Raw genomic sequence first — 11,765 nt, forward strand, 5'->3', positions numbered from 1 at the left:
GGCCCCTCTACACTGCACAAGGATCTAAACCATAAAGGACCCCACTGCATCGAGCGAAGCGTCCATGGGGTGGTGCAGAGCCCGTGTTCAACAGCGACACCTTGTGGCAGCAACAAGACCAGTGCTAGTGTGCCCATCAGGTGCTCTGGCTCTCTGTCGCCACCTGCTGTTTGGACATAGGATGGACTCCTTTAGACTGAATAAGCCCCTGGGTTCTTGGATAATTCAAGACGGGAAAGCATCCAGAGGGGTTCCGTGAACTTCCAGGTAATAAAAGCTCTGGGATGTTTCACTGTTGGAAAAACGATACGACCCATGTGAGATAATGTGTGTGAAGGGCTTAACATAGCGCTTGGCACATAGTAAGTGCTTAATACATGGGAGCTGACACAGTGATCAACCCTGCTCCAGCTGTTCCCTTGACTCCACTCCAAGCACTAGTCCTTGACAGAGACAGTAGCCCCCAACAGATGTGGCAGCCATGCCCAGAAGACCTCATGCCAGCTTTTGAGAAATGCCCAGAAACTCTTGAGGGTAGACACTGGAGGAAACTGGGATCCTCCCTGGGTAGGGGGGGGTAGGATGCAGTGAACTGTGGACTCTTGTTGCTAATGGAACCCCTAGAATAGCAGGACCCAGGACACTCAGGCTCAGGAATACTCCTAGCAGCTGTCCCACAAAGCCAAGGTCAGACTGAGCATTGTCTCTCATCCATGTTCACCTCATGAGGCTGGCCTTTCCTCAGCTTTAGCAGTCCTGCAAAACCCGGCCTTCTAGATGCTTTTCCTGACTCCAGGAGGTGAGCCTTCCTGGAGAGAGATCGCTAAAGATGCCCATCAGACCGTGTGCACTCTTTAGGGGAGGTCTTACTTCCTCAGTATCTCGGTGGGAGGAGAATGGGCTGTGGAGTCTGCAGACATGGGTTCAAATCCCAGCTCTGACGCTTACTAGCAGTAGACCTTGGGTAAGTCACTTCACTTCTCTGAACCTCTGTTTCCTCATCTGTAAAATATGGATAAAAATACCTACCTCTGAAGCTGTTGCACAGATATGAACATGTGCCTATCAAACACCTGGCATTTGGCAGGTGTCTTCAGAGGGAGGTTGGCGTCATTCTGCGCTCCTGCATCTAGGATGGTGACCAGTGTATGAACGAATACAGGGTAAATGCCCTCACAGGTCCTTTTGTAAGTATTACTTATGTTTCAGGACCTGCACCGCTTCCTAGCTGTGTGACCTTGGGCAAGTCACTTCTCTTCTCTGAGCCCCGTGTCCTCATCTATAAAATGGGGCTGTAAGTTACCCTCCAGCATTGCTGTGAAGACTCATGAGATCATGCATGATGCCTGGCACAGAGTATGGACTCAAAAACATTAATCACCCCACCACCTCCCTTTATTTGACAGATGTGGAAACAAAGGCTCGGTGAGGGGGGTGTGGTTTGCCCAAAGTCACAAAGCTAGGCAGTGGGAAAGCTGAGATTTGAATCTAGATCTAGCTGACCCCAACCCTGGTCTCCTTCTACTAAAAATCATAGCTGCCTCTTGGGAAGTAAAGAGTTCTTCTTCAGCCCAATTCTCTAGGGTTGTTTCTTGTTTTGTTTTTGTTTGTTTTCACAAAACGAAATGTCTTTACTGGACACCTGTTGTGGAAACAAGCTCAGCTCACACAGGACTTGAACTACGAGGGTAGAAGCAGATCGTCCACCCTGGCCCGCCCATGGGTACCATCTGCAGCCACTCACGGTTTCATCTTGGACTTTTCATCACTGGGGCTGTAATGCGGAAGCTGCACGTCGAAAATCCTCTCCATGAGGAAGACGGCGTAGGCGTGGAAGTCCAGCCTGGTGCGAGGCTCCCACACCACCATGTCATAGGAGTGTGGGTCCAGGAGGACAGTGACATACCTGCCCCCCACCAGCACCTGGGAAGTTGGCAGGGATGGAGTGAGGAGTACGACTATGAACAACAGCAGTTCTCTGAGGTCGACTTACCCCGTGACAGGCAGTGGCCCCACCAGCTACTTAACAGACAATGTCCCCTCATCTACCTCTCACAACCACCCTGTGAGGCAGGGACCATCATTCACCCATTTATAGCTGAAATGTGATAAGGCGTATAACGTGCCCAAGACCACACACCTGAGAAGTGGCAGAGCTGGGAAAGGAATTCGGCACTTTTTCTGAACCAAAGGTTATGCTCTTAACCACCTCACTTTTAAGCATCTTCCACGGTTATCTTGGTTAATGTCATATCTCCAGCAGCCAGGAGAGAGTCTGCCCACAGAAGCAGCAGATGGATGTGTGTGCATCGTAGGTGGATGGATGGATGGATGGGATGGATGGATGAATGTACAGACGGATGGATGGGAAGATGTTGGTGGATAAATGGATATATTATAGGTATGGGTGGGTGGATGGATGGATGAGTGGATAAATGGATGGAAGAAAGGAAGGAAGGATGGATGGATGTTGTTGGATAAATGCTAGTGGATGTGAAAGCAAAACCTTCTTTGGGAGGCTGAGCTCTGTATGTAACATGCTGCTCAAGACAGGAAGGAGACAGCACTGGAGAGCTATAATCCTGCAGTCAACAAGGGTGAGGGCATTTTCCCTCAAATGTGTGTGGAGGGGGTCACACAACTCCAACTACCCACTGCCTTAGCCTTGTTTTCAAAATGTGGTCTGTGAGTCATGGTAATCAAACTCTCTTATAAAATACAAGCCAATATCCAAGAAAAATGCTGTTGGATGGATGGTTAGATGGGTGGATAAATGGAAGGATAGATCATTGAATGTATGTTGGATGGAAAGATGGATGGATGGGCAGCTAGAGGGTGCTTGCAAACTAAATGTATGAATGAATGTTGGGTACATGGATGGCAGGATGCTAAGTGGATACTGGGTAAACAGATTGAAGGGTGAATGTTGGATTCACTTCTAACCTCCAAGTTAGAAGGAGACGTGGAAGGTGGGTGGATGAGTGACGGTTGTTTGGATGTTGAAGTGGTGGATGGAGAGAGATGTAAATAGATGTATATAGAGTGGACAGACATTGGATATTGAAAGGATAGATAATCAAATGCTGGGTGGTGGTGGCAGATGGATGGAAACATGGGCAGATAAGCAGAAGAATGGAAGTTGGTGGAAACTGAATATATGGTTGAAAGTTGGATGGATGCTACGTCCATGAGTGGAAGAATGCTGGATAAATTGGGTAGACAGGTAGAGGAACAGATGATGGACAAGTGGATGGAGAGACAGATTTTTGGCTAGATATTTAGAAAGATGGACGAATGAGTGGATAGATGGAGGTTGATGGAAATGGAATATATGAATGAATATTGGATGGATATTAAGACGGAAGAAGGCTGCTTAGATATTGGGCAGATAGGCAGAAGGACAAATGTTAGATGGATGGGTGGATGTGGGACAGATGGAAGTTGAATGAATGGATAGAGGTCGGTTAGATGAACACACCAAGTATTGGATAATATTAAATGACTGCATAGCTGCATGTTGGGAAGATGCTAGAGGGATAATGAAGGGATGAATGTTAGATAAACGTTGGATGTACAGTTGGATAGGCATATAGAAAGTTGGCTGGACCACTGGATGGTTAGTGTATGGATGGGTATTGAAGAAATCAGTAAACACCAGGTTTAGTAGGCCCAGCTGCTCATCCCCTTCCCTCCCAAGAGGCAAAAGAGGCACTTACAGTAAAGATATCACCATGCTTCTCCTTCATCCTAGTGAGGAAGCTGGCGGCATCTTTTCCAAACTCCAAAGCATAGCCCAACCAGGGGATACTGCCCAGGTCCAGGGGAGGCTCGCCAGGTCGCCTGCAGAAGCCACAGCACTTATCACCATTTGATAAAGCAGGGAAGAGGATAGAGTGTGGGGTGTGGCGTGAGATTTTCAGTGGAGAGGAAGGCTTCCCTGAGGAGACATTTGACCAAAGACCTGAAGGCGGTGAGGGAGGGAGCCACATGGATATCTCAAAGAAGAGCTTCCAAGCGGAGGGAACAAGTGCAGAGGCCCCTAAGCTGCATCATGCCTGGTGTGTGCAAAGAACAGTGAGGAGGCCAGGGTGGCTGGATGTGGGAACAAGACGTGTACAGTAGAAGGTGAGGCCGGAGCAGTAACAGGGCCAGACCATGCAGGGCCTTGCAGGCAGCTCTGAGGACTTCAGCGTTTGCTCTGAGTGAGGGGGGAGCCATCAGAGCTCGAAGCAGAGGAGGGACAGGATTTGGCTTTGGTTTTTACAAGTGGCTTTTGGCTGCTGAGTAGGGAGTAGACCACAGGGGGCTGAGAGCAGAAGCTGGGGTACCAGTTGATGTTCGTACATACTGGGGGGTCCAGTTAAGGTGGTCACCTCTCTGCAGGTAGGAGAACCTTCCAGAACCCAGTGGTATTAGGATACAGAGTTCTCTGTATGAGCCAGCATGGACCAGGGTCCTGGTCCTCTCACACTTCCTCTCATGCCCACCGGGAAAGGGTAAGGCTGGAGGGCATGGCTGGATAGCAGGAGGTGGTAGAAGAACTGCCCTGTCGCTGACCCCTGACTGCCCCTCTCCAGCTCAGAATCTGAGGTCTCTCAGGAGGCCAGACGCCATGCCCATGGCCTGCGGGGATGCCCCAGGGGTACAGGTAGCTCAGCCAGGGGGTAGGAAGGTTGTGTGTGATATTCAAGGTCAAAATCTCATCTGTGAGACCAGAGGGACTCCTCTGAGGATATAATAACATATCTACACCTCACTACGGTGGATGGAATTCTAATATGACGACAATGACCTACAACTGAGTGAGGGAGATGGTACAGTTGACTTTGAGAAAGGATGATTCTTCTTAGTGGACCTGACCTAATCAGGGGAGGACAGGGCTTACAAGGGGCAGGGATCTTCCTGGCAAAAGAGACTGAGATTTGGCGTAAGGGAGATTCTTTGCTGCTGGCTTTGAAGATGGAAGGGGCCACAAGGCAAGGAATGCATGGGGCCTCTAGGGGCTATGAGTGGACCTTGGCTGACAGCAAGCAAGGAAATGGGGACCTCAGTCCCACAACCGCAAGGAGCTGAATTCAGCCAGACTCTTCCCTGGAGGTTCCTGATAGGAAGGCAGCCTGGCCAACACCTTAATTTCTGCCTTGTAAGACTCTGGACAGAGAACACAGACACACTGTACTGGACTTCTGATCTACTGAAGTGTGAGCTAATAAATGGGTGTTGTTTTAAGCTCTCAACTATATGGTAATTTGTTACACAGCAAGAGATAACTAATATACTCAAACTGACATTGCACTTGCACTGGGCCCTGCCCTTGGCCAAGCATTCGATATATGAATGTCTCATCTCATCCTCCCCAACCACCCTCTGAGGGCGCGGCTCCATTCACACCTTCACCAAATATTAACTATGAAGCAGGCATCGTCCTGGGTGCTGGGGATACAGGAGTGAACAGGGAAGATGAGGTGGAGAGCCCTGACCTCACAGGGCTTACACACTAATAAGCGGAGACAGACAAAAACAAAGAAGCAATATCATTTCAGAGAGCGAGAAGTGTGATGAAGAAAATAAAGGAGCTAAAACGTGACAATGAAAAGACAAATAACCCAATTTAACAATGCACAAAAGAATCTGAATGGACAGCTCTCCAAGGAAGATATACAAATGGCCGGTAAGCACATGAAAAGATTCTCAACATCATTAGTCATTGGGGAAATGAAAAGCAAAACGACAAGCAGTACCATTTCAAATCCACTAAGATGGCCATAGTGTTTAAAAAAAAAAAAAGAAAAGGAAATAAATGCTGGGAAGACTGTGGAGAAATGGGAATCCTCATGTATTTCTGGTGGGAACATATAATGGTGCAGCTGCTCTGGAAACTAGTCTCGCAGTTTCTTGAAAGATTAAAAGAGTGACTATATGACCCAGCAATATACCCCAAAGAATTGAAAACATAAGTTCATACATAAACTTATACACTATTGTTCATGGTATCATTAATCATAATAGCCCCAAAGTGGAACCAACCCAAATGTCCACCGACAGATGAATGTATAAACACAATGTGGTGTATTCATACGGTGGAACATTATTCAGTCATGAAAAGGAGTGAAGTACTGATTCACGCTACAACTTGGAAGCACCTCAAAACCATCATGTTGAGTAAAAGAAGCCAGACACAAAAGGCCACATAGGGTATGATTCTATTTCTATGAATGTCCAGAGAAGGCAAATCAATGGGGACAGGAAGTAGATTCGTGGTTTCCAGAGTCTGAGGGGAGGGTGGAATGGAGAGTGACCGCTCACGGGTACCAGGTTTCTTTTTGGAGTGATGAATATATTCCAGAGTTAGATAGTGGTGATGGGTGCACAGCCCTGTGGCTATACTAAAAACCACTGAATTGTATATTTTAAAAGGGTGAGTTTTATAGTATGGGAAATACATCTCATTAAAGAAAAAAGAAAGAAGGGTGATACGAGATAGTGGGGAGGTGCTAGTTTAGAGAAGGTGGTCAGGGAGGGCCTTTCCAAGGAGGTGCCATGTGAGCAGAGACTGGAAGGAAGAGCGGGGAGAAGAACCTTACAGGCAGAGGGAACAGCAAGTGCAAAGGCCCTGGGGCAAGAGTGCACTTGGTGATGTTCTCAAGACAGCAGGAGCCGCTGTGGAGGGAGTGGAGGATGTGGGGGTGAAAGACTGGAAATGACCTGGGGACCAAGAAGGCCAGTGGCCGAGGACAGAGTCTGGCTTTTATTACAAGTGTGGTGGGAACCCTCTGGAGGGTAGGATTTAGGAAGTGATGTGACTTAGGAAGTGATGTGATTTAGGAAGTAGGATTTAGGAAGTGATGTGATTGTGCTTTTAAAATGTTCCAAGAGGGAATTCCCTGGCGGTCCAGTGGTTAGGACTCCACGCTTCCACTGCAGGAGGCACAGGTTCAATCCTTGGTCGGGGAACTAAGATGCCGCAGGCTGCGCAGTGCGGCCAAAAAAATAAATAAAGGTTGCAAGAGCGAGAGGCGGGAGGGAGATGTGTCAGGAGACTAAAGCAATTACGGTGGGAGTGGAGGCTGTGATCCTCCAGGAGCCAGGCCTAGCATCCGACTCATCCACTTCCAGGTTGGGGGTTTTTGTGCCATCCCCAGAAGTCCAGGGGGGACCACCTTCCCTTCATCCTTCTTCCCCTCCCTGTCTACGTTCTTCCACCATGGCCTCCTGCCTCCTCAGTCTGACTGTCCCCCAACATAACCCAAAGCGGGGAACAGGTGGTGGACAGAGAGACTGGCTAGATTTGAGGGCCAGAGTTTGGGAAATATGGAAGCAGAACCAGAGGTGAGGGTTGAGGGCATTAGGAAATGCCTCCCCCCGCCCACCTCCTCCTCTCGCCCCACGCCCACCCTGCCTCTGAGCCCATCATTGAGGAGACTCGCAAAGGGGCAGCTCGGGGATTCCAAGGGGGTGCTGGGGACGTGCCAGGACCCTTCCTTTCCCCTCGCCTCTCTGTGAGCCAGCTTCTCCTGAAGGCTCCGTTTAAAGGCTGGCACAGCCCAGGGCTGGAGGAGCCCAGCGTGCACCTGCCCTCTTCCAGTCCAGGTCTGAGCCCAGAGACAGGACACGGCAGCGGCGATTTCTGCACAAGAGGCAGGAGGGCAGGATGGTTGTCATGAGCCTGACTTTAGCACCACACTTCCTGGCTTCAAATCCCAGCCGTGCTTCTTGCCGGCCGTGTGACTTTGCTTCCCCACGCCTGTTTCCTCACCTGTAAAAGAGGAGTGACGACACTACAGACTACACTGGGCTGTGATGAAGATGAAGGGGGCTATAGAACAGTGCTTGGCACCTGGCAACCGGGGAGCAGCTGGGGTGGGTCTGAGAAGCAGGACCAATATGACTCCCGGGTGCCATTTCTTGAGCAACGGCTATATGCCAGGTGCAAAGGTTTCCTTGCTTGGGAATAATGGCTGATACTTGATGAGCCCTGACTGTGTTATCCTTTGAGGAAGGAAGCATTGTATTTCTATCAAGCCCATTTTACAGCAGATGAAACTGAGGCACAGAAGGGGCTGAGCCACTTGCCCGAGGGCCCACCGTGGAGGGTCTGGGTTTCTAACCCAGGCAGGCCTGGCTGCAGAGCCCACACTCTTGATGCTACCCTGGCCCCAAGTCACCCCAAGTGGACATCTGCACAGCCACTTTGCAGGTGAGGAAACTGAGACACAGAGAGGTTCCAGCGACCTTCCCAAGCGCAGGGCCTGAGACCTTCCCCTAAGACATCTTTGGGGTGTGGGTGGGGCTTCCTTCCCCTGCCTTTCACTCTGCCTGCCACCGGAGCTCCCCAGCGAGCCTGGTGTTATTTCTGGCAGCACTCATCTTTCCCCTGAAAAGTTCCAAGGAGCTGCGGACAAAGGCAGGAAGCCGGGAGCCCAGGCGTCTGATTCCTGATGTGCCAGAGGCTCCTTCAGCCCCCGGGCCCTGAATCCAACTGAGGCCCAGGTCACATTCCAGGGTGACTCAGCCAGAGGCCAGCGGGGGCGAAGGAGGCTCTATTTTGGGGTCTACGGTCTCTAGCCTCCCTCACGGACACTCTCACTGTTCTGAGGCAGGGATGCAGGGCGTGACTCTCTCATCCCCAGCTGCTGCCCACACGGCTGATCGCTGCCTTCCCTTCCTCCTCTGTAAAATGGGGGTAACAAGAGTGCTCCCATCTCCAAGTTAGGAGAAAATGAGATCGGGGGCCTAAATTCCGGCCCCTGTGGGGTCTCCCAAGGGTCCACGCAACTCTGCCTCCCCAGGGTCCACACTACCACCCGCACAACTGTCAGTGACTCCCATACCCACACTTCTCCCCAGTACCCCACCTGGTGAAACTGCTAAGCTGTCCACAGGTGTAAAAATCAACAACTCACCCTCAAAGACAAATTAGCTCTCTGGATTGATAGCAAGAATTAGCTAAAATTATGTTTGGCATTCCTTCTAATCCAGCAATTCCACTCTCACCTACTATTATCGTCATCATTCCCTGTTTTGTTTTGTTTTGTTGGGTTTTTTTTGGCAGTGCCGTGCGGCCTGTGGGATCTTAGTTCCCTGACCAGGGATCGAACCTGTGCCCCCTGCAGTGGAAGCACGGAATCCTAAACACTAGACTGCCAGGCAATTCCATCAACATTCCCATTTTAAAGACTGGGAAACTGGACTTCTCTGGCGGTCCAGTGGTTAAGACTGCGCTTCCACTGCAGGGGGCGCAGGTTTGATCCCTGGTTGGAGAACTAAGATCCTGCATGCCGTATGGTGTGGCCAAAAAGAAAAACAGCATAAAGATTGGGAAACTAAGGCAGAGAGCAGTTACTCAACTTGTTCTTATTCCTGGAGGCTGGGAGTTTCCATATGCTAAGCACCCAGGTACCCAGCCTCCCAGAATCCATGTATTCTGTGGCTGCCCTCATCTGCCCCAGAGAAAAGCACAGACTAGGAGGCCCCACAGGATGAGCCCAGCACATTGCCTGAAATAGCAAAAACACCGGAAACAACTTGAGTTCCTCAATAGGGACAGGAATAGAAGGGAAAAAAGAAACCTGCACCTATTCATACTATGGAATACTACACAAAAAATCGAAAGAATGAATTAGATCTCCACATAGCAACATGGACGGATGTCAAAACGAAAATCTGGAGTGAAAACAGCAAAGGTACAGTCTGAAAACAACTCTGTACAGAGTTTCCAAAAAGCCAACAACTTAGGAAAAATAATTTATTTCTCTATAAGGAAACTTATCTGTAGCCTTTTTCGTTTTCATTTTTCCAGGCAAATGATTGAATGTATGGTGTTAAGTTTCACCTGGAAAGGCGTCCAGAGGTTGAAGAAAAATATCGTGAACTCACTGTGTGGAAATTCAACTAACACATTGTTTAAAAATAAAAGGTTTCCAGAAAACTTCTGGAATTTTCAGACACTCTGATTTAAACACACACACACCACACTTCCACCGCCCTGTGTTATCTACGAGCTAATGTCTATGCGTATAAGAATAATTTTTAAAACAGCTGGGAGGCTGAGGAGATATGACAACCAAAGGCAGTACCCTGGATGAGATCCTAGCACAGAAAGAAGACGTTAACGGAAAAACTGATGAAATTCAAATAAAGTCTGGAGTTTGGTTAATCGTAACAGACCAGTGTTGGTTTTTTTAGTTTTAATGACTGTACCATGATAATGTAAGAGGTTAACAATAGCAGAAACTGTGAGGGGTATTTGGGAACTCTTTGTACAACTTTTCTGTAAATATAAAACCAGTCTAAAATAAAAAATCTTTTTAAAAGATCTGGGAGGTTCCTCTCAAATTAATCAACAGTAGAGGTCCTGAATTGTCGGAAGAGTGGTTAGTAGGGCTTCAGTCTTATTTACAATGGGATAAGTGCTTAAGTCGAATGTATTCCTTGTGCAATTCAAATTAGTTTTTAAAATATTTTATAAAAAGAACAAGATCTATACTGCCATCTCCTTGATTTGAGATAGGTGAGTTTTACTTTTCTCCTAAATCGCAGATTCTCAAGGGAGCAGGAGAACCTTGGGGACTAGGAAGCTGAGGCGTTTGGTTCTGGTTCTACTCTGCCCGAGTAGACCTCCGCAGAAGGGAGACCCCTTTGTGGGCCTGAGTTTCTCTGGCAGAGGGAAATACCGAGCCTACTCAGCCCCTGCATCCGGATCGGGGAATCCTGTGGAAGGTGGTTCCAGGGCCGGTAAGAGGGCATCGCTCAGGGCCTCTGCCTTCCCCAGCCTCAACTCTGCCGTCTGTGTAATGGGGGTGAGAGCAAGCCTGGGGGGTGACACCGAGTTGGTGCACGATCCAGACAGACGCTGAAGAGCGGGAGGGGGCTTCTTCCACCGGGGGTCACACCGAGCATGTCCACGCACCCACTCTGCACCCGTGACTCTCGGTTCTCACCTGCAACCCCCTTGCAGGTCCCAGGCACCGCTCTCTGGGCCAGGCCCGGGCTTCTCGCGCCCCGGCCGAGCGAGTGTGTGCGGTGGGTGAGCAGCCCTCTGGGACTCCCGTCCCTGCACCTTCCCGTGCGCGTCTCCCCAACTCTGAGCCCTCTTTAAGCCCTCTGGGCCTGGCCCCCTCGCCGGGGCGGGGGAGGGGCGCGGAAGCCCCTTCGGCCGGACACTTGGACTCCCACCTCTAGGCTCGCCCGGGGGGGGTAGGGGACGGTGGGAAGAGGATCCCCTCCTGCCCGGGGGACTGGAGCGGGGGCTCCGACGTGGGCCTGCCGCTGGCTCGGCGACCCCCTCGTTGCAGCCGGGGCGCGGGCCTGAGCGGAGACGACCCTTTGTCTGGCCGGGGGCGGCGCTGGCGGGCCGGGGTGGGGGAAGCCGGGGGTAGGCCGGGCGGGGGGCACTCACCGCGTGCGCCGGCGGGTCAGCAGCAGCAGCAGTAGCAGCGCGGCCAGAAGCCCGAAGACCACGGCCCAGGACATGGCAGGCCCGGCGACCAGGCTGCGGCTGCGGAACGCCGGAGGCGGCCGGCCTGGCTTGGGGGCCACGGGGGCCACGGGGACCCAGTCCCAGAGCCGACCCCGCCCCCACGCCCCTCCCTCTCCCCCCGCCCACCCGCCTACGGGCGGGGGCAGGGCCTGCGATCCCTCCCAGGTCCAGAAGGGTGGGTGGGGTGGCTCTTGGAGACTCCGTTCGGCTCAGCTTCTACGGGACAGGCTCCGACCCCTGGCCCAGGAAAGGGTGGGAGGGATGTGCGTGGAAAATGTGGGTGCAG

At 50.9% G+C, this 11,765-nt stretch overlaps 1 protein-coding gene across 2 annotated transcripts in view; it reads right to left on the reverse strand.

Annotated features, from left to right (window-relative positions):
* PTGIS (prostaglandin I2 synthase) overlaps window positions 1-11,551 on the reverse strand; it is a 43,135-nt gene extending 31,584 nt beyond the window's left edge. The window contains exons 1-3 of one of the 2 annotated variants that reach the window (XM_030839042.2): window positions 11,399-11,551; window positions 3,717-3,840; window positions 1,745-1,923 (exon numbers count right to left, since the gene is read on the reverse strand). In XM_030839042.2, coding sequence (XP_030694902.2) covers window positions 1,745-1,923; window positions 3,717-3,840; window positions 11,399-11,472 — 377 coding nt within the window. In that variant the 5' untranslated portion in view covers window positions 11,473-11,551. Of the gene's footprint in view, window positions 1-1,744; window positions 1,924-3,716; window positions 3,990-11,398 lie in introns of those variants that run through there. The other variant, XM_030839041.2, reaches the window with a different exon arrangement.
* Window positions 11,552-11,765: the final 214 nt, after the last annotated feature.

Source organism: Globicephala melas, chromosome 15 (assembly GCF_963455315.2).
Source record: "Globicephala melas chromosome 15, mGloMel1.2, whole genome shotgun sequence".
NCBI lineage: Eukaryota > Metazoa > Chordata > Mammalia > Artiodactyla > Delphinidae > Globicephala > Globicephala melas.